Source organism: Leishmania braziliensis, chromosome 15, assembly GCF_000002845.2.
Source record: "Leishmania braziliensis MHOM/BR/75/M2904 complete genome, chromosome 15".
Taxonomy (NCBI): Eukaryota; Euglenozoa; class Kinetoplastea; order Trypanosomatida; family Trypanosomatidae; genus Leishmania; species Leishmania braziliensis.
The window spans coordinates 233866-260712 of NC_009307.2; the positions used below are offsets into that span (position 1 = coordinate 233866).

Here is a 26847-nt window from a genome sequence, read left to right on the forward strand (position 1 = left end):
TTTATACTGTCTATGTACACATTGTCTTCCCTCCCTCCCTCCCTCTGCTCACCACCACCACCACCCCTCCAACCCCCCTCCTCGTGCTTCGACTTTTGCATGTGAAGGTGGGCTCGGCCTGGTACCCCTTCAGTTTTTTTCTGCGCTACGTGCTGGTCGTTTCACGACTAACACGCGAGGAGAGAGAGAGACGGAGAAGTAAAATACACGCACACACACACACACACACACACACACACGGTGTGAGGACTAAATCAATTGCGATGACTTCTTCCACTTCAGTGGTACGACCAGTTCCGATGCGACTTGGGCCGCTCCTGCTAGGAGTCTTCTCGCTCCTCACGGCGGCGGCCCTCACCCGGGCCGCCGACGTGTCGTACCAGACCGATCCACGTGCCTTGTTGGGATGCTCAGCCTACGCCGACTATTTCCCCTACATGATAACCACCACGGACTGCCCTGTCAGAGACCTCTGCATTACGCGCAAGCGCTGCTGCAAGAACAGGAATGAGACGAACCTCGACAAGTGCCTTGACATAACCTCCTTTTCGTGTGACACCGCGGCCATGTGCGCCAATTATTCGGAGGGGACCTCTCGAAGCAGCTTCAGTACGAACCTGTGGTACCCGGAGACGCAGGACGGTGGTGCGTCGCTGATGTGCTGTCAGGCAGGGACAACCACAACAGAAGCCCCTGCCGTCCCGCCCCTCGACAGCTCCAGCTTGGAGGAGGTGAGTCAGGACACTGACTTGCCGCCGGCATCAATGTGCGACGACACGACCTCGACAGCGTGCACGGTAATGTCGATGTTCGCACCCATTGTCCGCGCCTTCTGCCAGAACCCCAACCTCAGCATGTACACTGATGCATACATTAACGAGAACGTGCCACGCATGTGCTGCCTGTACACCGCTGCTCCCCTCAACGGCAACAGTAACGAGTCCGTGACTGCAGGCAAGGTAGCCTGCGGCTCGAACTTACTGGACCTACCTCTCACAGGCGAGTACCACTGCATGCTTGACCTGCGCGGCGCCGCTAAGGTTTGCTGCAACGGACGTATTGAAGATCACCTAAGCAGCAGTGACGGCACTGGTAGCTCTGCATCATCTGGCCAGAGCCGCGTCTTTACGTACATAAGCCACGAATGCCTCTTTAACCCCGATACGAACGGAAACAGCGCCCCTTCGCCGGCTATGTCGGTGACGCAGCGGCTGACGGTGGCGGTGCTGTCGGTGATGGCTGCATACCTCTGCACGTAGGCGGACCCCTTTCGTTTCTTTCTGCTGCTCTTCGGGTACTTCCAACCTGCCCTGATGACCGGACGGCGGAGAACGCGCCTCAGTGAGCGTGGTATCCCAGGGCCCCGTACGCACCTTCACTCTCTGTGAAGGGGGGATCAAGCAGCCCCCCTCCTCCCCCCTATCCCTGCCAATACTGAACCGCCCCTCCAGTGCTGACGGGACCAAGTGCCTGCGACGTGGGGAGTTCAGGGCAATGTACCGCTGCTGATGCCGGCGGTCAGGACCTGGGCGGCACTGCGTCAGAGCGAGCAGCGACAGTGAGCCCGTTTGTGCCACCCATGCAATGGGCGATGCATCAGCGCGGCTCCTACGCACCTCAACCGACCCCCGCTGCCCCACTGGTGGGGGAACGTGGGCCACCCCGAGGGGTATGCACCAGGTGGTGGCCGGCACAGGGGGAGCAGCTGTGAGGCGACCTGCGGGGCGGGGGTGGGCAGGACTTTGAGGCAGAGGCGATGCATTGCCATAACGCGTGTGTCCACGGCTGCTTTGCACCGGGCGATGGGGTCTGTGGCAGAGTGAGGAGGTTGACCTCCCCTGGTGTGTTGTATATGTGCGTGTGTCGATAACGTTGTGGAATTTGTGGGCGGTTGTCGTGGTGTGCTTCAGATTTGGTGAAGAGGCGCATGGTAGCAGCAGCAGCAGCAGCAGCAGCAGCTTCATTGCGCTGGTGCGTTGGATTCCCTTTTGGCCAACGAACTACCGTCACTAGGCCTCGCCTCCCCCCCCCCCCTCCCTCTCGTCGAAGAGAAGCACACAAGTGCGCGCACAATTATGAGGTGTGTCGTCCTGGCAACTCGCCTAGCGTTGATGCGCTCTCTTCTTCTCCTTCTTTCGCTCTTTTTTCTTGTCTTTGCTCACAAAAGAGAAGGTGAGGAGTGACGCGCGCACGGCTTTTTTTTTATATGGTCGCAGAGAGCGAGACAGAAATGAGGTGGAGGGGGGGGCGCACACACGTGTGTGTGCGTGAGAAGAAAAAGGAGCGTCTGCGTCTGTGTCGGTGTCTCCGTGTAGGGTAAGGGAGAGGGAACCCAATTGTCCCTCTCCCTCTCTGACGCCATGTCCCCCCCCCCCTCTCTCTCACCACCACCAACACCAGAGCGTTCTTGTCTTCCCCTTTCGCAGTCCCAGCCGCAGCTGAGCAGTTTATCACTCCCGCCCTCTCTCCCTCTTTCCGTCTACGTCTGCGCACGTTTAAAAAAATGAAGCTGAAAGGCAGTGCAACCGCATGGCTACCATTTATCAGCCAAAACTGTAGTTGTGTGGTGCGTTATACGCTGTGCTACTGCGCGCTCTCGGCCAGCTCAGGTCAGCTGAGCTGTTGAACGCAGACGATACTTTGGGAGCAGAGAGAAGAGGCAGCGTATACAAGTGGTGCAGCTCTGCTGCCGTGTGGGCCTGTGTTCGACAGCGAGGAGAAAGGGAGTAACAGAGACACGAATGCGTTGTTCTTTCGAAGAGGAAGGGAGCTACACAATGCGCCCCCCCCCCCCCTTCCTCCTCCCCGCGCGAGCACCTTCACACGACCTCTCTGCCTCTCTCAATCTTTGGCTGCCTCCCTCTCTCCCCGTGTATAAGCGTGTCAGCCTCCTCCCTCCTCCTTGCCCAATAAGCATCACGCCTAAGGCACGCCAACGCGCTTGCAGCACTCGTACATCGTAGCAGTGTGCAGGAGACAGCAGGCGTACCACAAAAATAATATCCACCAGTCCACCCTCTCTTCCTCTCTCTCCCTCTCTCTCTCGGACGTGTGTGGCTCATCTCCCGCCCTCTCTCCTTTGTGGCCGATAGCCTCACGTTTGTGTGTGGAAACGGTTGTGCCTTGTACCCCTCAGCAGGAAACGAAGCCGAAAGAGGAAGTGAGAAAAAGCTGCTGTGGACACGTCGTCCCTGTGTGTCTCTGCCTGTGCCTGCGCCTCTGGAAGCACACCTGCCTCTCTTTCTGTTGCCTCTCTTCGTCTCCACGCCACCCCCATCACACTCCACCTCTCCTGCCTCACTCATACTCCCTAGCGCCCACAAATTCTTTCCTCGCTCTCTCTCTCTCTCTTCCCTCTGTGCTTTGGAAAGAGAAGAGACTGAGGAGGTCTGCCCGCTCGCGTGCGTGTAGCTGGGGTGAATGTTTAAGGGCTGAAGAGCAGAAATAGTAAAGCACCACGGACAGCACAACATTTTTGCACGTTTTTGCACGCGCTCAAAATGGCCATGCAGTCGATGCGTCATCGCTTCTACGACATTTTAACCTCGACCGTGTCGGCCTTAATTTTCACGGCACTCATCACGGCCGCCTCGACGATTTTTCGAGACCTGGTGCTGCACCCGCAGCCGGTCGTCTCGAACGTGCGTGTGACAAGCTCCACACCACTGTACCACGTGCGCAGGCTGACACTGCTGTCTCCGGAAGTGCCGGACGCATCTACCTACTACCGCCCCGGCAGCGGCAGCGATGGACACAGGACCTCGGAAAAGCAACTTCCGTCAAACATTGTGATCGTGGACACGGCAGATCGCCCTGAGGACAGCGAGGAAGATCGCAAGCGCAAGGCGTGGCAACGTCAGCACGTGCCGCAAGGCTTCAAACTCGGCATTCGTACGATCGATCGTGTTGTGCTGTACCTATCGGGCTCAGTGGACTTTTCCCCCTGCTGGGACTGGAACACGAAGGCCATCTACGCATCCTTTGTCGCGCGTTTCTCATCAAAGACGGCGTCTCAGAACGACGTCGTCTTGCTCGATGCGGTGCTGCGCCCGGTCTCGCTGTCGGCGCAGTTGGCGCGGTTAGCGGAGCTGCGTCGCCAAGAGCGGAGTGCTGCGCTGCCGGGAAGCGGCAGCGAGAGAACGGCGGCGGCAGCCGGGGCCCGAGCTGACGCGACGCAGATGTTGACGGACGCAGAGCGGCAGCAGCTCGCTGCGTTTGAGGAGACACTCCGCAATAACGACCACGATCACCCCTCCCTTCACATTGACCACATCGACAAGCGACTCGTGTTGAATGAATCCTTCAAGTACTATGTGGACGCCTTTGACGATATTTCTCTCGGCGGCAACACCGTGGAGGTGGTGCTGCGCTACCAGGTAATGAGCTACTCCGGCTGGGCGCCCGTGCGAGAGGATGCGCTTGGGCACCAGGTGAAGGTAAGAATGCCAGAAAGTGCGCTGCAGTGGAAGTCGCAGGAGCGGTGGTGAGAGAAGGCCGAGGTGCTCGTGACTGCATAGCTGTTGTGTGGATGGGTGAGACATGGGCACTGAGACGGGCGCCAAAGCGCCTGTGATGCGTTGAGCCATACGTACCGCTGTCATCCTGGCCATCATTACGTGTTGCTTTTGCCTGTGCAGGTGTGCGTGGGGGAGGGGGGGAGGGGGTGTAAAGGACAGCCGTGCGAGGTGCGAGTGTGTCGCCAAAAATGGTCCATACATTTTCGAGCGATGATCAGACAAGGCGGCACATGGACGATTACGTTCGCAGGAAAGGAAGCGGACGACGATGCGGCAGGGACGAGTCCGAGTGAGGACTGTGTGAGGGGGCAGGCTGAGCGCAGATGAGTGGGACTGCGTGCCCCACACTTCCCCTTTCACACACGCCAATCCTCTTTCATCCAGACAGCTACGCCGCACAGCTTGGTGTGTCTGGCGAGGCCCCGCCGCCCCCTTCCACCACCGCCGGCTCTGAAAGAGTGGGGGGAGGGAGGAAATTGAAGGCCGCCCCCCCCCCTCCCCACACACACACACAAAGCAGCGTAAGCGCACCCGCCACGGTGCACAAACTCATCGCGGCCCTTGTCTGTTGAGCGGCATGACGCGTGCCTACGCTTCTCTCCCACATAAGAGGTGTCGGTGCTCTGCTTGTCGAGTGTCCCAGAGATGTTACTCCCGTCGCCGTAAGCGAGGCGCGGTCTGCCCCCGACAAGAAGTCCACTTTGAAGAGGATGACGGAGAGCCGTGAGCGTCTCGATGGCGCCGCGGTATTTGTCCGCCCAAATGTGCGTGAGTGCCGAAGAAGCGCGTGCGTCTATCAGGAGCGCCAGCAATGTGCATCACACTCTGTTCATCCCGTTCACCCTCCTTCTCTCTCTACCCAGTCGAGCAACACTCTTCATCTCAGCGTAGGCCGTATAAGATTCTCCCAACCCGTGTTCCTCTCTATGTGGGGAGGAGGGGATGCCTCACTCGTGATGGTGGCGGCACTCCCCTCCCCCTTACTACTACCCCTCTCACTCTCTTCCTGTGGTATGGTATGTGCGCGTGGGCCGAGTGACTGTGCTTCTGCACTGTATATGTTCAGCGCTCTTCTCTATCTCCTCCTTCACTACCGCCTCCTTCTGCCTCTCTTCATGCTGGCCCCACTCAAGCAACGAGGCCCTGTCCACATCATCGCAGCTCCTCCCCGCCCCCCCCCCGCCCCCCGGACACGTACGCCCCGAAGTCACAAGTACCGCAATCCAAGTGATAGTTGTGCTTCCGGCTCTCTCTCTCTCTCTCTCTCTCTCTCCACCTACGCACCGTCGAACTCCCGTGCCGCACATCCATACACCCCCACCTACGTGAACGATGCCTCTCAAGAAGAATGCGTTGATGTACTCCATCGATCCGGAGCTGTACGCTCGCTCGCATGCACCGGCCACTACAGTCGCTATGGGGATGAAGAGCTCTCAAGCCTCCTCGCTCTGCTGGGCCAATCAGGTGCGGCGCGAAGAGGCGATTCGCGAAATGTGGAGTGCGACGTACGACCCACAGCGCAACCGAGAAAAAAAGGCCCTGCAAGCGGTGCAGCAGACCCGCGCCCGTGATGCGGCGCGGCATGAGGCATATGTGAACCCCGAAAACAACCCAGAACTGTATAGTATCCTGTACAAGAGACCACCTCCATCCTCTGTGTGCGACTCGGGAGTGACAACGGCATCATCCTCGTCTCCCCAGCACAGCACCTCCACGGCAGCACCGGAAGAGACAGCGAAGGATACCAGTAACTCAGGCAACAACTCCTTTGCTCGCTACGCGCGCTCTACCACACACGAATACCTTCAGGCTCGCTGCAGAAACAACACGTTGCAGCAGCGCTACCCGAGCGGACCGGCCACCGCCGCACAGGCTGTGGGGTGGGCTGTCGGCGCTACCGGCGGAACGTCGGTGTCGTCATCAGAGGCTTCATTTTCGCCGCACCTCCGGGTGCGCCGTCGCCAGATGGGCACCTATCGCAAGCCCGAAGACGACGAACACGCGTTGCTCTTCGGCTACGACTATGCACCGAAGTAGGCATCACGGGCAGCGAAGTGCACCGCGCGGGTCTCTCCCTTGATTCTCACACTCGTGAGTAGCTACTTCGCTGGCTCTCACGATGTTGGCGGAACTCTGCGGAAGTGTGCATGTATGCAGGTGTACAGCACCGGCCCAGCAGAGCTCCACCGGGCCGCCTCGCTCTCGTACCTTCTCTGGCTCTTCAGGTCCGTTTCAGCTTTTTCCTTTCGCGAACTTCTCTCTCTCTCTTGCGCGCCTCCCCCTCCCCTTCTGTCCACCTCTCTGCAGGTGTGTGGATATCTCTGTGCCTGTCGCCGCTTGTGAACATGTGCACGGCCGCTTCTCGCGCGATGTTTCATTAGCCCCTTCACCTGTCTTTCTCCTCTCCCTCTCGCCCTCCCTCGCTCATCTCTTCTGTCTTCAGATGCTGCGATCTCTCTCTCTCTCATGTGTGTGCGTGTGAGAGGGCCACTTGTGCCATCAACACCACCACCACCACCACCGCCTTTCTCTTATAGGTCCCTTTCACGGCTACTTGTTGCCACTGTTGCACGTTGGTGTGTAACTTCCTCAGCGGACCATCCTCCTCCCCTATCCCCCCCCCCCAATGAAATCCTCCTTGTCCTTTGTGTTGTCACATTCAATGGCTCTGTCTGTCTGTCTCTCTCTCTCTCTCTCTCGATGTCGAACCTGGTCACCCGCTCGATCAGCCCCCCTCCCCTCCCGGTACAGCGGGACGGCGTGGGACTCGGATAGAACATGTTAGCTCGTCCGCACGCTCTTTTCTCCCCCCTCTTTCCCTCCCTCTCGGGACTCGGAGCGCTTTCACAACACGGCCACAAATACACACTCACTCAGCACTCACTCAGCACACTCAGCACACTCTCTCTCGGTTTCATAGGAGAACGCGGGCTCACACGCTTCTACGTGAGCAGGAGGAGTGCACATTCATAGACGTCCCTCGCAGCAGCCAGCCGAGTCACATTTCGTTCTTGCGAGTGGGCTCCCCAACCCGCCGCACGCACCAGCGGCTGTTCTCCTCGCCCCTTCATAGACTCAGGACATCCGCAGTAACCGCTGCCAAGACAGTACCATCCCCCTCCCTCTGCCCAGCACACCAACGGGCACCAGTGTGAGACAAACATGTGTGCGTGTGCATGCGTGTGAGTCCTAGTATTTCCTCATGCTCAGGTCTCCGAAAGAGAGGTGGCGTGCGCAGGAAAGCCTGCCAACGCCGCATCTGGGGCGGCAGCAGGTCTTACCCTCGTGGACTCACGACAGACCCCCGCAGCAGCAGGAGCAGCAGCAGCGCTCGAAGGAGCAAGAGACGCGAGCATCGAGAACGGTAGAGGGCAACGCACCACCTTCCAACGACGGCAACGGTGCTGGGGGAAGAGCGCCACGCCACCGCAGAAGCCGTGTTGGCCGCCACCGACACGCAGGTCCATCTTTTCGGAGCGCCGGTGTTGTGGCATACAGCAGCAGCAGCTCCTCCTTCTCCTCCAGCTCTCGCAGAACCGGTGGCAGCGGCAGCTGCGGTGATGGAGGTCATTCTCGGTGTACCGCTCAGCTGGCCTCGCCACAGACGCTCATAGATGCAGGCAAGTTGTTCAAGCTGTCGCCGAACGACCGCCTCACGCATGACCCTGACACCGCCTCTGCACGGAAGCTGCAGCAAACACTGTTGCCTACGACACCCACGACATCCAACTATCAACAGCGGCACACAGGCCCAGGAGCAGCCACGGCCGCTTCAACCACGCAGGCGATGCGCACTGCGTCACCATCCTTTCCCAGCTCGGCGTCGCAGCCCCGCTCCAGTCGTCAGGAGGGCCGTAGGACACGCTCAGCAAAGCGCCGCTGGAGCACTTCTGGAGTGCATTACGAGAGTGCGCAGGATGATGCTGAACTCGACAAAGATGAGGGCAACAGAGGCCATGGAGGCAGCGCTGCTCACTGCACAAGCAGACATGCACGCCAGGCTGCACAATTGCTGCCGCAAGACGCAGGCAAAGAGGCGTTTGCTGAGGTGATGGATGGCTCGGCGGCAGAGACTTCGTTCATCCATCGAGAAACGTGTGGAAGTATGAGCTCAGTACTTGGAAAGGACAGCGCACAAGCGCACAGTGTGACGCAGCGAAATGAGAAGAGCGTGCGACATCACCGGCAGCACAATCCCCAGCACTACGTGCCCGCGCTTGTCGTCCTCGAGAAAGCGACGCCGCGACGAGCAAATGACCGCGCATGCAACTCCGCAAGGAACAGCAATGGCAGCGACAGCGTGCTGCCTGACACGGCGGAGGTGGATTATTCGTGCAGCGGACGGCGGCCGTCGAACGCACGGTCGGTGGCGTCCTTGGAAAGCAGGGCCGCTTTTAAGGCTTCGCTCGCAGGCGCCGAGTTGCAGCGGCAGCGCGGCGCTGCCCTGCACACCCGTGCCATGCAAGCGGCTTGGACCTCATACATGCACCGTTGTGGTCACTTGTCCAGCCCCGAAAGGTATGACCGCCAGAGAGCCACTTTGCTGCAGGACGCACCGCCACAGATCACATACGCACACGATGGGATGTCAGTGCAGCAGCGACCGAGACAGACCGCAGCCGCAGAACCCTCGGTAAACAGCAAAGTGCCGGGGCCGTTGACCAATGCACTTGCGCTCGCTAAGGAAGTCCTTCTCCTCCGCTGCTCGCTGCTCATGACGTACACACTGCTCGCGGCTGCGACGGTGGAGGGGAGTGGTGATGGTGGCGTCAATGCAATTGCAAAGAGGTCTTGGCAGTACGCGGCACAGCACTACGCGAGGTGGACAACGGCAGCGGAGCAGCGGGCGCATTGGCAACGCGGTGGACAAGCAGGCGCGTCTGACGAAAAGCGCACAGAGCATCAACATCCGAATCGGTGCTCCGCCGCGCTGTATCTGCGCGGATCAACTCCGTGGCCGGCGCTGGAGACTCGGTTGGTGGCAGCGGTGCAGGGAGCGGTCGAGGAGCTGCTGCTCAACGAGGCTGCAGCAACCGCACCGAAAAAACTCCCCTCACCGCAGCTACTGCGCGAGTCACCACCCCACGACGTCGACGGACTGCCCTCTGTGTGGTATCCGCCTCATCGAGGCGACGACGGCGATGGCCCGTTGAGCGGAATGCTTTGGGTGTGGTTCAGCGGCGGTGACGACAGTCATGTGGAGGACGATGTGGCAGGCACCTCCCTATCGTCCTCTGATGACAATGACCTAAAGGACAACGACGGCAGTGGCACGGAGCGACCAAGTCTCAGTGCGGACAGCGCTGCGATGCGGTGTCGGCGGCAGCACGAACGCAGAAAGAGAGGAGGGCTCTCATCCCTGTTTCGGCGCTCTCACAGACGATTTGGGGAGCGTCGGAGGCCTCCGACGGTGGTAAGGTCGCTTCGTGGTGTGTGGCACCGCTGCTTCGTTGTCGCAGACGATAGCGGCGTATGCGTGTACCCCACCGAGTGTGACTACGCTAACTTCGCCACCGAGCGCCTTCTCATGTCCGTTCCGTACGCATCGCTCGCCTACCTTGTGCCGGACTTCTCTGCTGCCGCAGTAGCGGCATTCGACAACGTCGGCATGGAGCAAGACGAGAAGGAATGGGGCAGCAGCAACGGCTACGCGAGACCCTCGGCTCGCCCAGGACGAGGCAACTACCCACTGCAGCACTGCGGCTCTATGGAAGCCGTGCACGTCGCGACGATTGCAGCCGTGACGTCCGAGCTCGCAACAGGCAAGGCGTACACGTACTTCGGCTTTCTGCACTGTCAGCGAGACGGCGTGGCGCGCCGCGCCGCAGCGACGGCAGAGGCCTTCTCCACAGTGGAGCACGATGCTTTCCATCAAGAGCAAGAAGAAGCGCGCTCTTTTCGTTTTGCCCCTTGGCGCGTGAGTGGCGACAGAGGCAAGAGCTACGCGCACCGGCTACACGCACCGCTGCTGCTGCGCACAGAGCTGCGCGCCACCCGCGCAGAGTGGGTGCATTTCTTCGCCGCCAAGTTCAACCGGCATCTCTACGCTCTGCTCTTCCCAACAGCGTGTGCGGCTATGGCGAAAAAGAAACCGCTTAGACATCGTCCTGGTAATGCAGAGGTGGCGGTGGTGGTGGTGCCAGAGACAGACGCTGATGACGTTGTGAGCAACAATGTGCAGCAGGAGAAGCATCAACGCCACCGCCACCGCCGTCGCCGCACACGAAACAGCAGCGCCAGCTTAGAGCAGCAACAGCAACAGCACATCCACAATAGGGCAGTGCCACCATCCTCGTCGCCACATCGTGGCCGTCGCCACCGCCATCATCCCTCTCAACGTCTGTCTCAGGTAGAGGAAGCGCAAGATGAGGTTGGCATTGGTGCCGCCGCCTCCCACCGTCTCTCCAGCTCGTCCTTCTCTTCCACCCAAGTTGAGGACTCGCGTGACTACGATGTGCTCGCGGCGGCAGTGGTGAGGGAGAAGGCACTTGAGCCACTCTCCTCGCAACTGTCAGCGACAGCGGCCGCGCGACATGATCAGCGGCCAGGTGCGAGTGAACCGTGGTGGGAAACGATTTCGGCCTTGCGTCACACCATTGCGCAGCGGGATCAGCGGCTGCTGGACCAAGAAAAGGAGATGGCCGACATGGCCAAGGCACTGCGGCAGTACGCGCAGCGTGAACACAGTCTCAAAGAAGAGCATGATCGTCTTCAAGCTGCCTTGCGCGGCGCAGACGACCGTCTCGCAAACCTGATCACAGCGGAGAGAAGCCAACAACCGGAGGTCCAGCGACTGTGTCGGGCGGCGGGCGCGAGGGTGCCACCGCAGGACGGCTGCACCGCATTGGGTAGCGAAGACGCCATTCATATCAGCCACCCATCCTCCACCCTCTCCCCAGAACGCAAGCGACACGCGATTTGCCCTGACGCTTTCGATCAATCCAGAAGTCCGCACGCTCCCAGCCCAACCGTGCCCGATGCTCAGCAGCAGCAGCAGCGCGGACTGGAATCACTGCAAGCGCAGCTGGAGGAGCTTCAGCGGCGCTACGTGGCGGACGCTGTGTCGTGGCGAGCTGAGCGGACGGCGCTCGAAGGCCGCTGCCTTGTCGCGGAGGAAAAACTGAAGCATTTGCGCAGCGGCGCCTCCCAGCAACTCCGCTCGCCGACTCACCAGGTGATGCACGATGCGGAGAATCACCGTCACGAAGTGTGGAGCGGGAAGAGGGCGTCTGTGGATGCAAGGGCGTCAGGGCTAATGCTGAACAACGAACTCGCCACTACAGAAAATAACGACACGGCAGGGGCATACCTTAGCCGAGCCACAAATGAGCGCAGCCAGAGTGGTGATGCAGCGCCAGCCATCACTGTGTTATCGGCCCCAGACAGTGCCTTTGCCTCTCTCCTGCTCACCTTCAAACCCAGCCGCGGCCGTGCTGGTGCGCGTGCCGGGGACTGCGTCGATGGAGCGCTTATTGTCGATGAGGCCAGCGCGCGGCTGCTGTTCAGTGGTCCGACAGCGAACCAGCGCGGACGTCGATGGGAACTGCGGCATCACGACACGGATGCCTTACTTCGCATTCAACTGGAGTTACTGTCGCGGGTACCGGGAGATGTGCGTGCGGTGGTTAGGTCGACCTCGCGTCGACGCCGTCCAGCTGCCTCTTCCTTGTCCGCGCTGGCGTCAGATCCGCGAGCGTCTTCACCGTCACTACACTCTCCAGCAAGCAACACAACCCCGCGCAGGTCCACCGGCTCAGCCGCTGGAGCATCGCTGTCCCCCCCGCCGTCTCTGCAGCCGCACTGGTCGATCCATGCCTACGATCAGAGGGACTCGCACCACTACTCTCCTCCAGATATCTCCGCAGCTTCAGCGTCCTGTTTGGCAGGCTCGACGCAGCTACGTACGCACCTGTCCTCTCTCCTTCGGACGGTGAACGTGGCGCCGCGGCACACACGGGCCTCGCTGCTGCGGCAGGCTGCCATTGGGCAGAAGATCCAGGTGAGAGAAGCGGAGGAAAGGGGAAGCGCCGTCTTATCACAGAGCCGAGAGCGCGTGTTTTAGAGTGAAGGGCTGCACTGGCTCTGGATGTGCTCTGTTCGTGTGTATGCATCGGCACTCGGTGCCTGGATGCTCTCTGCCATCTACTCTGCATGACCATAACGCAACCACCATCACCGTCATCATCGACTTCACCACTCGCCCTCTCGCGTGGCAAACGTGTAGCCCACTGCGCAGTACCCCGTCGCCTCCCCCCTTTCAGTCTTGTTTCCCTCTTTTCGAGGGGGAGAGGCACGAGCGCGATGCACATTAACCAGTAGACGCTTAAAGGTGTACATGTCCCTCGCGTCACGTGCGTGAGACGGTGGAGAAATCCACGCGGATGGCTCATGTGCACGTATGTGTGTGTGTGTGTGTGTGTGTGTGTCCGTTCTCCTGTAATACACTTATTCTCTTCTGTCTCCCTCCCTCACTCTCGGCACTCATGAGCGCAGCTCTTCTCACCGTATCACATCGATCAAGTCAAGCGTACACATACCCGCCACTCAGACACACGTCTCCCTCCCCTATTCCTCGCTCGATTCACACACACACACACACACACCTATTACCTCTGTTGTGCGCGCCTGCTGCAGTAGGACTTAAGGAGAGAGGTGTCAGTGTGCGTCCTTGGTAAGACAAGGAGCAGGACGAGGAGGCCTCTGCTGCGGCTACGTGGGGCTCTCTGCACCCTGACACGTAGCCGCATATGCGCCGCACAACCCAACGCACATCGACTTCTCCCTCTTCAGTATTCCCTTTTTATTTATTTTTCCATTTCTTCCCGTACCGCCGCGCGCCCCTCCTCCCGTCTTCACCACCACCGTCTCCAGTGCTGGTCTCACCCACCCACCACTCCTCTAATCACCCGCCTCCCCCCCCCCCCACACACACACACATCGTCCCTCATTGTACGTGCTGTCGGTGTTGTTTGGCTTTCTGGCTACATCTTCTATTTGGAAGTGCGGCTCTTCTCCTCCCGTCCCTCTCTCCCACCCGTACGCGCTGACAGGAACCTCTGGTCGAACCTGAGCACGCACACACACACACCTCTGTCCACCTGTCCCTCTCCCTCCCCTCCACTCTGGAGACTCCGTGTGTGTGTGTGTGTGTGTGTGTGTGTGTGTGTGTGTGTGTGTGTGTGTGTGTGTGTGTGTGTGGGTGTGTGTCACTGTGTGGGTGTGTTTGCTTGCTGACTGCCTTCATTTTACTTTCCCTTCCTCGTTTCGTTATTAGTGCCGTCGTCGCCCTCGACTTCCCTTCTGTATTCGAGTCGACGATATCCACCACTACCACCACCACCACCACCCCTCACCTCTCCCCCTCGATCTCCCTCGTGCAACTGCGGGGTGTTGGTGCTGCTCTTCCTTCGTGGTCTTCAGCCTGTGCCCCTTGCCATTTGCTGCCGTCTCTCTTCGCCCTTTCGCTCACTTTCTCTCGAGCTCTCTTATCGAGCAACGAGGCGCACCCCCCTTCCTCCCGCCCGCTGCTCACGTGTGACGGAGGTCGTCCTGGGCGTGTTTTCGTCGTTGGCGTCGGTGTGTAGCCCCCTTCCCTCCCCTCCCCCCTTCTTGCGCCGCTATGTCACTCCTCCGAGTCACTCAGTTCCTGACGGCCGAGGGCAAAGTACAAATTGAGCTCACCAACACCAGCGGGCGTTCTCAGCACGCGGCGTCGCTGGACCCGTCCGAGCCACCGCAGCAAAGCAGAAACAAAGGGCACCGCGCTCGCTACGTTCCCGACCGAGATGATCCGTGCTCACTGATCGTGTCGCTGCGCGCATCGCACCCGCAGTTTTTCTACCACCGTGGGCTGCAACACAAACAACTGTTCTCCTCCAGGTCGGTGGCCTCGCCCCTGCGCGGGTCACCTTCTGGAAGTGCCGCCATTGCCGGGGCTAGTGGCAGTCGTGGGAGCAACAGCATGCATCAACGCGGTCCATCGTCTCTGTGGGGTCTCAAAGCTGTCGATCCGGTCATCCAAGACGTGTCACAGGAGACGTGGAGAAGCTTGGGATTTCTGCCAGTCGCGTCGCCGGCTGCAGAAACGGTGAAGGCAGCAGCACCACAAGTGTCCTCGCCACTCTTGAGACAGAGTAGCAATAAGGGCGGCGATGATGATCGCCCGCTGCTGGTGCGCGAAGAGCTGGCGGACTGCGTCTTACTCCCTGGTGAACGGCGCACCTTCTTGCTCGAGGTGGATACTCCGTCGGTGCTGGAACGGCTCATGGCTCCCGTACCCCGGAAAAAAGTGCCGATGACATCGACAGTTTTATCGCAACCAGAAAATACAACACGACGAGGCTCGTGGCGCCCCCTGTCTTCCCAAGGCTCGGCCACGGCGCACGCCGGCGGCAACGACGACGAGACGGACGCCTCCTTCCGGAGAGCGCGCGGTGTAACGGGTGAGTTTCACCAAGATAGGCACGACACCTCTGACACGGACGAGTCGAGCTCCGTCCTGCCCCTGACAGCCCGCCGCCCCGGTGGACAAGACGCCGGGGCGGCTTCTCGTGATGAGCAACGGCGCCAAGGCCCAGACTATCGTGGCAGCATGCACTCATTCACCCCCTCAGACCAGCTGAACCAGAGGCGGCAACTATCACGTCAGCGGACACTGCCGTGGAGTCCTGACGACGAGGGTGGCCGCAAGGGTGGTGCAGTGGACCAGGCACCACCCGAGAACAGCCGGCACAACCGACGACCAGTCGGGAATCTAGACATTAGCAACACAGAGGACGACGATGAGCACTCAGCGTCACAACAGCCGCTGAGCATCATGCGGGAGAGCATAGCCACCCGGGAGTCGCTGGATGCCCGTCTGCCCGCTGCCACCGCTACGGGCGTCCCCAGGCCGGCGCCATCTGGCAGCGCAGCACGCAACTCTCGACTTGGCAGCCGTGACTACACAGTGCCTACCTCAACTAACTCTACAGCAGCTAGCGTCCTTGTCCCCTCGAACGCTAACAGGGAGGACTCTGGAAGGCTGAGTGTGCCTCCGTCCGTCGGCACTGCTGGCAGTGGTGCCACACCTTCACTCTGCAATGGTGAGGTGGACAAGACGGCCGATCTGGCGTATGGTGACAAGCCCCTTGCGCAACCCTGGTTCCCGCCCGTCTCGTCGTCACAGCGCCCCACCTTTTACGTTTACTACGCACCGCTCGGGGACGAGGACAAGTGTGTTGATGAGGCACGCCAGTGGCTGCTTAAGGAGCAGCAAGCTTACTATCTTTGGCTGGACAAACTCGTGCGCATTATCGCAGATCTGGAGCGGAGGCGCGAGCAAGGGTGGACACAGACGCGTGATAATACAGTTCAGTCGCCGCATCAGCCTCTTGGCGCTCGGCGTGTGTTGCCGCCCATACTCGGGGAGCCTGTCCGGTGGCGAACCGATGGCGGCGGCGGTGGGACCGCGATTGACATGGCGCCGTCTCCCATCACCGCCGCTACCTTTCAGTACTACTACGGCAGCATTTCCCTAAAGGTCGTACGTCGGCCCCTCTCACAAGCCAGCATTGGCGGTAGCAGTGCCCGTTACTCATGGGTGATCGGCGGCAACAGCAACGGCAGGGCTGGCGGCGGCAGGGTCGACAAGGAGGTCGTTGTGGAACTGCCGCCGTCCTTCGCGGCGACGCGGCGCAATCGGGTCAGCAAGAAGGCGCGAAAAATGTTCAAGGGGGAGCGCCAGGGTGCTGGGACGGTCGTACTGCCGCTTCGGGTGCAACCGCAGTCCGCAATGCAGCCGCCACCGAAGCCATTCACCAACGACGCGCCCTCCGTCAGTGTGATCTCCGCCACCCAGTCGACCCTCTCCTCCTCACGCGCGTCACAAGAGATGCGCGGCTTTTCAGAGAAGCCTGAGCCGCAGTACGGCAGCAACGTGACCGATGCGCCGTCGTCGCGGCAGCAGTTGCGGTGGCTGCGTTCTAACAACCCCCTTACCTCACCACAGCAACACACAATGGAGAACTCCTCCGAACTGGGGGACTATCGTGGCAGCAGCACGCCTATGAGTGGGAGCCAACGCGTCGAGACGGGCGGCGTGCGCCCTAACTTCAAAGCGGGATGTGGCCTGGCGCTCCTTGAGGACTCGGCGTTAAATCTACCACCGCCTTCCCGCAACTCGTTGGCAGACGGAACGTTCGCACTGCCACCCAAGAATGACAACACCGGGACGCTGCTGGACTTGAAGCAGGGTTTACTCGTCCCTGGAAGCTCCAAGGTGGGTCGCACAGAAACACTTGACCCTGCCGCAGCGGAGATGGCAGCGATGGCCTCTCCCTCGTCCCGCTGGTCGTCGCTCAGCAGCATCTACCACCAGATGCACCGAAAGTTCTCCGACTCACCGGTGCAGCCGCAACCGAGGCTGGAGTCCCTTCCCCCCGCCGGAGGCATGGCCTTCGCGGAGAACCACATCCCGAGCAGCAGCAGTAGCGCTGAAGGGGGTGACAACGCTACTACCTCGCATGATGCAGCGCAGCCGAACTGCAGCAGCTCGTTGCATCTCTCTAGTGGTGCTCCCGACAACGCCCGCAGCCCCGAAGACTCTACGAGTGTCACGGATGCCTCGGGTGCCGTGAGCGGCGTGGGACGGTATGGGAACACCAGCAGCAACGGTGGCCGAAAGATGTTCTCGCTGCCCAACCTTCAGGGGGCGGCAACCGATGGTGCTCTTACAACTACGCCGTCGGGAAGCTTCGGGGCGCAGATCTTTCAGTCCCTCTTGGGTTTCGGCGGCAGCCCCAAGCCCGACGCAGGTGAGGAAGGCAACGCGCCATCGCGCACGCGCGACATTTCCTCTGCGCCGCCACAGACGCTGGCGTATCGCCGTAGCAGCACCGGTGCTGTGAGCACCGGCAGCTTCTTGATGCGTCGCCAGGAGCGACTGAGCCGGATTGCCGACCAGTCGATGATGGCTGGTAGTCAGGTGAAGATTGTGATGCAGCAGCTAACGGCGACAGCGGCTGACCTCGTGCAACAGCACGGTCCACCTGCCATGAACGGAGTCATGAGCCTTATGACCTTCCTCAAGGACATCGTCTTCACCCCTGAGAACGTGAATGCGATGCAGGTAGTGGTGACGCCGATGCTGATGGGCTGCTCCTTCCTTGTGATTGTCTACCTCCTCCTCTTCAGTGGCGAGGGCGGCGGGGACGCCCTCTCGCCAATGGACAGCGGGGGCCTGTTATGAGCAAGGAGAAAGGGAGCAGAGTGCGTGCTTCTGTGTGCAAGTGTTGAACGATGCGATGTGCTGACGTGAGAACTGTGGCTCGTTTATGCACGAATGGGCGCTGATGATGATGATGGCGCGGGAGGGAAGGGTGCGAGAATATGCCACCAGCGACGTGCATCTAATGGGCACGCGTGTGTACGCAGATGGGTGTCGGGTAGGTTAGGGCCCTGTTGCCTCCCGCCCCCTCTTCACCTCACTTCGCCACTACTTACCACCACCACCACCACCACCACCCTCGCTCGCGGCTTTCTCACCCTCCCCGCCCATCCACCCCGCCATATGCCGTACGACCCTACACACACACAGGCAGTGCCTCTCTTCTCTCGCTCTCTTGCATCGGCCCCCACGTCGTTCCTCCCCTTTACCGCCTCACTCGGGCCCCACTCCTTCATGAAGCGCAGCACCTCATTTTTTCCCGTTTACTCTCTCACATCGTTTCATCTTTCATCGCCGTCTCTCACCATTAACCTGGACGTCTATATCTGACCTGCTTCCCCTCTCCCTTTCCCCTCCTCACCCTCAGACAGGCAGTCGCACAGAGAGACGCACGACAGCGCATACGCCCCTCTACACACGTGCACGCGCGTGTGTGCACTGTCCTTGTGGTATCGAGGCATACATGGGGAGCCGCATCGCACGTTGATGTGTGTTATGTGTGTTTGAGCAGTGGCTGGTCTCTCTCCCCTTCTCCCTCGCCTGCTTGCCTTGCTCTTTCCACTCCACATACTTTCAACCTCCTGGACAGTGGGGTAGCGCGTCGTCGTCCTCCTCCTCTGTCATCAGCTTGACCTGCTTCATTTCCTTCTCCACCCCTCCACTCTCCTCTTCTCTCTTCTCCCCACCCATTCAGTTCCTCCACCTGCCCCCCACCCCACCCTCTCCGCTTGAAGTCCCCCAACTCTGCACGACACGTCTGCCCGCAACGACATGAGACAAGGGATGCTGAGAAATTGGCAAAGGAGCACCTCCACAGACACACACGCACCACGCCTCCCTACTGCTGCCATTCCACTCCACTACTCCCGTCACTGCCATCCTCAGTAACGGCACAACCCAACAACCAAATAGCAGCGGCTCGGCCCTTTTATTTTTCACTTTTCATCCCCCCTCCCCCCCTTGTTGTTCATTGGCTTCGGGTCTCCGTCCGGGGTATGTGGTGTCCCTCTCCCTCCCTCCCTCTCCCTCTCCCTCTCCCTCCCTTTCGCGGTCTCTGTGCCGCTCTATTTGGAACATCCTCATTCTTCTCTTTTTTAGCGTGCGTGCTCTCCCCCTTCTCTCCCTCTCTGTGCTTCACACGCATACATTCCTCCCTACGCGCACTCACGGGGCCTGCTCGCTCTCTTCCTCCCTCTCTCGCTCGGCCTCGATCCAGCTTGCAGCGTCTCGCTCGTTGTTTTTGGTGCTTTATTCCTTCGCTGGTTTTCCCTGATTTGCTGTTGGCGTGTAAGGCTCTGCGTGCTCAAGCCATCTGGTTGCCTCTCTTTCCCCATCACCTTCACCCCACCCCACCACCCTCTCTCTCTTACCACAGGCATTTGCCGTCATCATGTCCTCACTTGACGCGTGTCGGGAGCTGTACGAGACGGATCTGGCGAACCAGACTCACTGCTGTGGGCTCGAGCAGATCAAGGAAGAGCACAAGGCGGCCAACCGCCATGTGTTCGTGCAGCTTCTTCGCTATCAGGAGGATATCAACACCAAAGGCTCGCTTCCCTTCAAGCCGGACCCTACAGATGAGCAGAGGAAGTCGAAAGGCAGCAGTGCGGCGCCAGTGTACCCGGAGAGCTTGACCATTCGCGACCCACGTCAGCTCAAGCAGATCCTGCCGATCCCCGACATCCACAAGGTGTCAGACTGCGATCTTATCTACCGCTTTCTTATTGCCCGGCGCATGGACGTCAGCCTGGCTACAAGTGATATCCTGCACTACATCGGCTTCCGCGAGAAGTACAACCTCGATACGATCTTGTGGGACCACGAGGTGGTAGCGACCTTTAACGGTCTCGATGGCGAGGAACTGGTGGGGCAGGTGATGGCGGAGATGAAAGACACCACCTCCGCGGCGAAGGTCAAGATCACGCGTCCGCTGCTGAAGGCCGGCTGGGCGGCGTGCTACTGTGGGGTGGACAAGCGTGGTCATGTTATCTTCTACCAGCGGCCGAACCCGAAAGAGCTGGCGATGCTCGAAAGACGGTGGCCCTACGTCGAGGGCCACTATGACTGTCGCAGCCCCGACTTCCACTCTGTCACTCCACCTTACAGCAACCTACTCCCACGACTGTACCTGCGAGAACTCGAGAAGGGTCGCCGTATCTCGCGCCTGCTGAATCACAACCAGCAACATATTATCCGGGAGGTCCTGCGCGTGCAGGCCGGAGAGACGCCGACGTCCACAGACACGTTTAGGGACAACGGCGGGGGCGCCACCTGCCTTGTTGATGTCGGTAGTGTGAAGGTGTCGCACATCGCTTCCAATAAATTCAAGAAGGTCTTCAAACTCTTCCGCCTCCTCTCTCTGATGGGGCAGAGCTTCTACCCGGAGAATATGAACCGCATGATCATCATCAACGGCGGATTTGTGTTCAACATGCTCTTCAAGCTCGTCCGACCGTGGCTGGACCCGCAGACACAGAAGAAAATCGTTCTGCTCTCCCACACGAACAAGGCCGCACTAAGCGAGCTCAGTGGCGACTTGAACCACGCGTCACCGAGCAGCGCAACGAGCAAGAGCGACGAGAGCGAAGGCGACGGAGCGCCGGTGACTGGGACGGAGTCGGAAAAGACGAAATTTGCGCTGCGCGACGCGCTATCTGAGTACATCCATGAGGACTTCATTCCCTCGCAGTACGGTGGCCGCCTACCTGTCGTCGACTCACCTCTCTTCTACGGCAGTTGCCCGCCCAAGAGGCTTGCAGAAAACCCGCACTACCCAGCCGCCTGCGAACACGTACGTGCCCGCATCACTCCGGAGCTTCTGCAGGATGAGTTCATATTTGCCAACGCCAAGGAAGGAAAGGCGGTCACTCAGGAAGAGTGGAAGGCGTTCTGCACGATGATAGAAGGCATCCTGCCCCGCAAGCGGTAGCAAAGCCCACAGAGAAACGACCATGGCGGGGTCTCCATCGCACTAATAGAAAAGGGGTGCAAAATGAGACTCGCTGATGGGGGTGCCTCTTGTTTCTCTCTCTCTCGGCGTGCGTACGATACCGTGTTCTGCGGAGAGTTGGGGATGATGATGCTGGGTAGCGGAGGATCGGTCTGCGTTCTCTCGCTGTCTCTGCCTGTCTCCCCTTGCCTCCCCCACTCTTTCCTTCGTCCCGCTTGTTGGTCTCCGCTCCTCCCCCCCCCTCCCTCCCTCATTCATCCCCTGATAACAGGAAGGGGGGAACGCGCCTCAGTGGGCGTGGTATCCCAGGGCCCCGTACGCACCTCAACCGACCCCCGCTGCCCCACTGGTGGGGGAACGTGGGCCACCCCGAGGGGTATGCACCAGGTGGTGGCCGGCACAGGGGGCGCAGCTGTGAGGCGACCTGCGGGGCGGGGGTGGGCAGGACTTTGAGGCAGAGGCGATGCATTGCCATAACGCGTGTGTCCACGGCTGCTTTGCACCGGGCGATGGGGTCTGTGGCAGAGTGAGGAGTTTGACCTCCCCTGGTGTGTTGTATATGTGTGTGTCTGGCCAGGTTTATCCCTCCCCCCTCTGTACACGCGTGGGATAACAGGTAAGGAGGGAGAAGCGGCCATCCCCCTCAGTCGGTGTCCGCCTGTTTGAGCTGCTGTGGGTGGGTGTGGGGGGGCATGCCCTCCCCTACCTCCCTCCCTCCCTCCCTCGCCCCATTCGCTTATTTGGTGTAACGATCGCTAGTGCTTCTCGGCCTCCCTCCCTCCCCCACACTGCCACAACGAGAAGAGCTCATGGCTCGATTCACTGTAGCGGCAGAGACGACGGAGGGGTGGTAGATGGGAGGGACTTGAAGCAATATAAGTTCCTGCAGGACTGAAGTAAGTTCTCTACGTGTAGGTGCACATGCGTTTTCAACGGCGCTGCTGTGCATCTCTCTCTCTGTGGGTGTGTGTGGGGTGGGTGCGCGCCTTTTGAGCCTCTCTTCTTCTTCCTCCTCTCTCTCTCTCTGCTCTCCCCTTTGCCATTCTCTTCCTGTTCACCCAGCGCGAACAAGCGCCTCGGGGGGAGGGGTGTGCCTCTAAAGACACCCTTCAGTACGCCTGCGTCTTTGCAACGGCGTTCGTACGCGAGAAATGCGCTTGAGGAATCGAAGAAGGGGGCACTCGCGGGAACGGGGGGGGTGGACGACCGGAGCGCAGTAAATGAACAGCAACATTAAACAACATCGCAGCAACGGTGACCATACGCAAGAGAGAGAGAGAGAGAGGGTGAGACAAGGAAGCAGAAGCACGCACATGCGCACCTACACCGTGCCACTGCCCCTTCCCAACGCGCCCACACAACTTCACGCGCGCAGCTGTGCTGTTGGTTCGTGCGCTCGTTTTTTTTTTGTGCGCCCCACCCCTGCACCAGCACACAGGCACCCACAGCGTGGAGGTGCTGCTTGGCGACTCGATGAAGCACAAGCAGCTCCTCGGCTGAAGCGAGGCGACGCGCGTCTGCGGTGGGCGGTGGGAAGCGTGGGTCTGTGGCATTACACGAAGGCGCACCTACAGGAGCTACGCGTCTGCTCGCTCGACCTCTTTGCTGCGCCTCTGCGCAGAACACATGAACTGCATGTGTATGCGGTAACCGTCTCGGGGCGGTGCGTCTAGTGCGTCATTGGGGAAGAGGGAGGTGGGGGAGCGAACTGCCTGCCAACCCCCAAGACACACATAGACACACACTCGTGCGGCTTCCCCTGGGCCCTCAACGATCTCCTTATCCTCACTCGAATCTCCTCTCCCCCCCCCCTCTACCTCGCTGGCATTGCGGGTGTTGCCTCCACGTGTGCTGTTGGCTTTGCCTCTTTTGTTTGTTCGCTATGCACGGTGGGCTCTGAGAATGCGCCAACAACAGCAGAAGGCCGCGTATGGGCACCCCCATCTCACCCCCCCCCCTCTCGGCCTCTTCTTCCCTTCTCCACTCTTATCCACTACCGAAAGCACCGGTATACACGGACGCGCTGGCACCTCTCTGTCTCCTCTCTCCTCCTCCCCCCCCCCTAATAGGTCATCCTGCGTGGGGTGCGCGCAGAAACCTGTAGGTTTCTCTTTCGCTCTTCCATAGTGTTCATGTCGCAGGCTGCGACTGCTGCGCCCGTCCCACCTCCGCCAGAGGAGCCGTTGACGTACCCCATCACGTTCTCAAGGCTAGCGGAGGAAGACTCCCAGTCGCAGCCTCGGACCGCCGCGGCAACGTCCTCGCCCAGCCTTCGGCAAATATCGATCTTCAGTGCGCTGCATTGGCTGCTGCCAATCTATGAGCTCGCCGAGTGGCTCCCGAAGACGGCTGAGCAGCACACCAGAAAGAGTGAGGAGGATAAGAGCAGCTCCGCCGCAGTCATAAACAATGGCAACAGGAGCGCTGCTGCGGACTTCTCTGTCCACTTCGACACCATCCCGCATGATGACGTCCGCTCAGCCCTGAGGCTACTCCCAGTCTTTGAGAAATTTTTCGTTGAGGGCCGAAAAGTCATTCCGCAGCACACGGACCTGTGCTACTTCATCGAGTCCTTTACCCTGCCAACGCCGAAGGGACCCAAAGTCATCACCCGCTCCAAGGTGGAGGGTGACCATCGCGCCATCCACCAACCCTCCCACACGTCGTCGACTCCTGGCGCTGCAGGGGCCATGACGAAGACGACCGTCACCAACAGCACGGCGTACTTCTCCCTTCTGCCCGGCCATAACCATTTTCTTCTCTACTACGAGGAGCGCGAGAAGCTGCAGCACTTTACGTACCTGCAGCTCGACCAGCTACGATTCGCGTGGGTGGCTGTCAAGGAGCTACTCGAAGAGAGCAAGGTGATAAACCTCAACGACGGAAGCCTCACAGGGTTTGCGAAGCGAGATCTCCGGAAAAACAACACCGCATCGCCGTTCTGCCTTCTCCCATCCACCCAAGCAGCCGCAGCAGCGGAGAGCGCGGCGAGTAACGACAAGGGCGCCAGCAGCAGCAGCGGTGGTGGTGGCGCCGTCGTCGGCCGCGGCGGTGGCAACGCACGCCTGCATCAGGGCACGAGCGGCAACGTCATCACCGCCCCCAGCAAGGAGGCAATGGAGGAGAAGAAGCGCATCCAGCAGATGAGGTTCGTGCGTGAGGAACTGGAGAATGAGTGCCAGCGTCGTTGGCCGTACACGCCAGTCGCGAAGAGCTGCATATTCAGCGTAGAGGAGAGGATCGAGGTGGAGTTGCCGGCTGACGCTCTGGAGCAGCTCGGCCTGGTCGGCGCACACAACACGAAGAATAACAAGCACGGCGACCGCCGAGGGCCGCGCTACTACCTCGCCACCGTAGAGCTTCCTTTGCTCAACAAGAAGGGTGGTGCTGCCCGCTTCAAGGCCCCACGGTGGTGGAACAACAGGCGCGACGCCGAGAGTGCTGCGGCGGAGGCGACGCTGATGGCGCTTCGTAGCATGAAGGCCTAATGGTAAGTACCATACAATGTGTGCATGAGTGCTTCTCTGACGGTGCGCCGTGTGTAGCTCCTGGCTAATCGGATCCGGTTTAGCGCAGGGCTGCTCGAGTCCGCATCATCTGAGTGAGTGAGTGTGTGTATCGATGCAGTGTATGTTCGCTCTGTAAGATGAAATGCACAATCGCCTCCGCCGAAGTGCTCGCCTTAGCAAAAGCGGCAGATCAGCGCGCAACGGCGAGAGCATTTCTGTGCCACACCAGAAAGAGAAGGAGAGGACATTCGTACTGTGCCCGTGAGTGGGAAACACGTGGACAACCGCTACTGGGCAGAGGTGCTCTCCTCAGTGAGGTGCGTGCGCGCGGCCAGCGTGCCATAGGCGCCGCGGCAGCCACAGGAATACCGAAACGAGAGCGCTTCTACACATATGCTGCGCCTCTCAGAGTGTATGAGCCGCTCTCCCTCCCTCCAGGGCACTTTGTCTTCGGTCCTGCAGCAGCACGAACGGCAGTGGTGCCAACACGGGAAAGAGATGTGAAGCTATGTTGGTGGGGGCTTTGCGCAATGCAAAGCAGACGTCTAGTAAAGCTGAACGTGCATGTTTGCTGCTGCGCCTCCATCATCCTCTCTCTCGTCTCCCGCTCGCACACGTCTCTCTTCGCATCTTCCCTCCCCTCCCCTCCCCCTCCACCTACTCTGTTACAGCTCTCGTCAGCAGAGACAGCAGCAGTAGAGCTTCGCTAGCGCTATCGGCTCTCACACGTGCAAACGTGCTCCCCTCCCCTCCTCTCCAAAATGTGCCTTCTCGTCTCCAGCACAAACCTTCGTACTTCGCCCTCTGCCTCTCTTTCTCGGTCTACATCCCTCTCCCCTCACGCCAGCCGTGCGTCCGTCCTGAAATCATGTGTGTTTCTCTCACACACTCTCTCGAATTTACCGGCTCTTTTCACAGACACACGCCGTGTAGTGTGCTCGCCAGCCACCGAAACCACCAGCACGCCGAAGCACGCTCAGCTGAAAGCTGAGCAAACGAAAAGAACTACACCGTCGAAGGACAGCGAACTGAAAAGGGCGACGGAGAGGGATGCAGTTGTACCACGACACGCAGCGTGAAAGTGAGCTACAATGTCCCTCTTCTCAACTCATCACTTACGCTACCTTACCTTACTCTGCCGTGTTCCCCACCCCCTCCCTCCACGCACACGCATGCGCTTCTTCTTTGCGGTTTCGCTCCTTCACCGTCTACGCAGTGATAGGCTATCGGCGTTCTTCTCTCGTTTTTTCTTATCCTTCTCCCTCCCCCCCTTCCCCACCTCAGCTGCTACCACCATCTCGCTGCGCACGTAACGATCCGTGGGGTAGACAAGGGTTCCACTCACCTGCCACCCCTCGGCTTCTCTCTCTCTTACACACTCGGAAGAGCGCTCTTGGCTCTTTTTCGTGGCTTGTGGTGCTGCGCATACATTTCTGCGGTCGCCTCAGCACGTTTGTGCTCATCTCTCCTCCTCCCGACCTACGCCTCCCCTACGCACACACACACTCTCTCTCCCTCTCTTCTCGCAGCGGCAGCGGTAGCGCTGCGTGCGTGGGTGTGTCATGCACTTACTTCGCACCTCCTACTTTTCTCTGGCGGAGAGCTCGCTTGCCTGTTCGACTTGCGCTTCCCCCCCCCCCCTTGTTGAACTCCCGACACAGTGCCGTCGTATGCGTGCTGCATTCGCTCTGTGTCCGTCTGTGTGTGTGTGTGTGCACACGCGAGTGTTTTGTTTTTTATTTTTTCCGTCTGTAGCTCACGTGTGCACAGGCACGAACAAGCACCTCGACTCCGATATCGATCAACCATCATCACACCCTCTCTACCTCTCGGCCGCTACTGCTGCTGTCCTTGTCGTTGCTGCTTCTTTTATTGGTCATTACGGGCTTCTCTTTCTCTGAGTAAAGCCTACCCGTCTGTTCGATACACCCCGCAACTTTTGAAATTGGCGCGAACACAACGCTGCTGAACTTTACTCTTGCGGTTTCTCCTTTGTTTTCTCCCCCCCCCCTCCTTCCTGCCTGCTTCGTGTGTGTGTGTGTGGGTGTGTGTCGGGCCTTCGCTTTTCCCCTCTCCCTCCCTCTCTCTCTCTGAGGAACATGAGGAAGGACAGCCACTAGGCACTCAAACTACAGAAAACAACTCGTCGAACGATGCAGGCGCAGCCATCTCTCAGGAGAAGAAAACAACAGCACACCATGCGAGCATGACTTGGTCGTGCGCTAGAGCAACTCAAGCGCACTCGATAGACATTCACACACCACCTCAGCACGTCGTAGGTGAATGCTACGGACTACTCGGTGCGCGCGTGTGTGTTGTGTGCGTAGAGGAGTAATTCTGCGTCTGCACGGTACGAAGACACTATCGGCAACCCCACCATCGCATGCAGTCTACAATGCATACTCCACTTACGCATCTCTCACCACTTAACCCTTGGCCTCCCTC

At 59.7% G+C, this 26847-nt stretch overlaps 7 protein-coding genes across 7 annotated transcripts; all 7 read left to right on the forward strand.

Annotated features, from left to right (window-relative positions):
- Nucleotides 1–263: 263 nt before the first annotated feature.
- LBRM_15_0600 (hypothetical protein, unknown function) lies at nucleotides 264–1259 on the forward strand (the record flags this gene model as incomplete). The annotated part of the gene is made up of 1 exon (XM_001563458.1): nucleotides 264–1259. One exon carries the CDS (start codon nucleotides 264–266, stop codon nucleotides 1257–1259), a length of 996 nt encoding a protein of 331 aa, XP_001563508.1.
- Nucleotides 1260–3500: 2241 nt separating this feature from the next.
- On the forward strand, nucleotides 3501–4487 carry LBRM_15_0610 (conserved hypothetical protein; the record flags this gene model as incomplete). Its single annotated transcript, XM_001563459.1, has 1 exon — nucleotides 3501–4487. The coding sequence occupies one exon, from the start codon at nucleotides 3501–3503 to the stop codon at nucleotides 4485–4487; it is 987 nt and encodes a 328-aa protein (XP_001563509.1).
- Nucleotides 4488–5849: 1362 nt separating this feature from the next.
- Nucleotides 5850–6554, forward strand: LBRM_15_0620 (conserved hypothetical protein; the record flags this gene model as incomplete). The annotated part of the gene is made up of 1 exon (XM_001563460.1): nucleotides 5850–6554. The coding sequence occupies one exon, from the start codon at nucleotides 5850–5852 to the stop codon at nucleotides 6552–6554; it is 705 nt and encodes a 234-aa protein (XP_001563510.1).
- A 1165-nt stretch (nucleotides 6555–7719) lies between these two features.
- Nucleotides 7720–12579, forward strand: LBRM_15_0630 (hypothetical protein; the record flags this gene model as incomplete). Its single annotated transcript, XM_001563461.1, has 1 exon — nucleotides 7720–12579. The coding sequence occupies one exon, from the start codon at nucleotides 7720–7722 to the stop codon at nucleotides 12577–12579; it is 4860 nt and encodes a 1619-aa protein (XP_001563511.1).
- A 1557-nt stretch (nucleotides 12580–14136) lies between these two features.
- Nucleotides 14137–17745, forward strand: LBRM_15_0640 (conserved hypothetical protein; the record flags this gene model as incomplete). The annotated part of the gene is made up of 1 exon (XM_001563462.1): nucleotides 14137–17745. The coding sequence occupies one exon, from the start codon at nucleotides 14137–14139 to the stop codon at nucleotides 17743–17745; it is 3609 nt and encodes a 1202-aa protein (XP_001563512.1).
- A 1588-nt stretch (nucleotides 17746–19333) lies between these two features.
- LBRM_15_0650 (hypothetical protein, unknown function) lies at nucleotides 19334–20872 on the forward strand (the record flags this gene model as incomplete). Its single annotated transcript, XM_001563463.1, has 1 exon — nucleotides 19334–20872. The coding sequence occupies one exon, from the start codon at nucleotides 19334–19336 to the stop codon at nucleotides 20870–20872; it is 1539 nt and encodes a 512-aa protein (XP_001563513.1).
- A 2153-nt stretch (nucleotides 20873–23025) lies between these two features.
- LBRM_15_0660 (conserved hypothetical protein) lies at nucleotides 23026–24381 on the forward strand (the record flags this gene model as incomplete). Its single annotated transcript, XM_001563464.1, has 1 exon — nucleotides 23026–24381. The coding sequence occupies one exon, from the start codon at nucleotides 23026–23028 to the stop codon at nucleotides 24379–24381; it is 1356 nt and encodes a 451-aa protein (XP_001563514.1).
- Between the last annotated feature and the right edge of the window lie 2466 nt (nucleotides 24382–26847).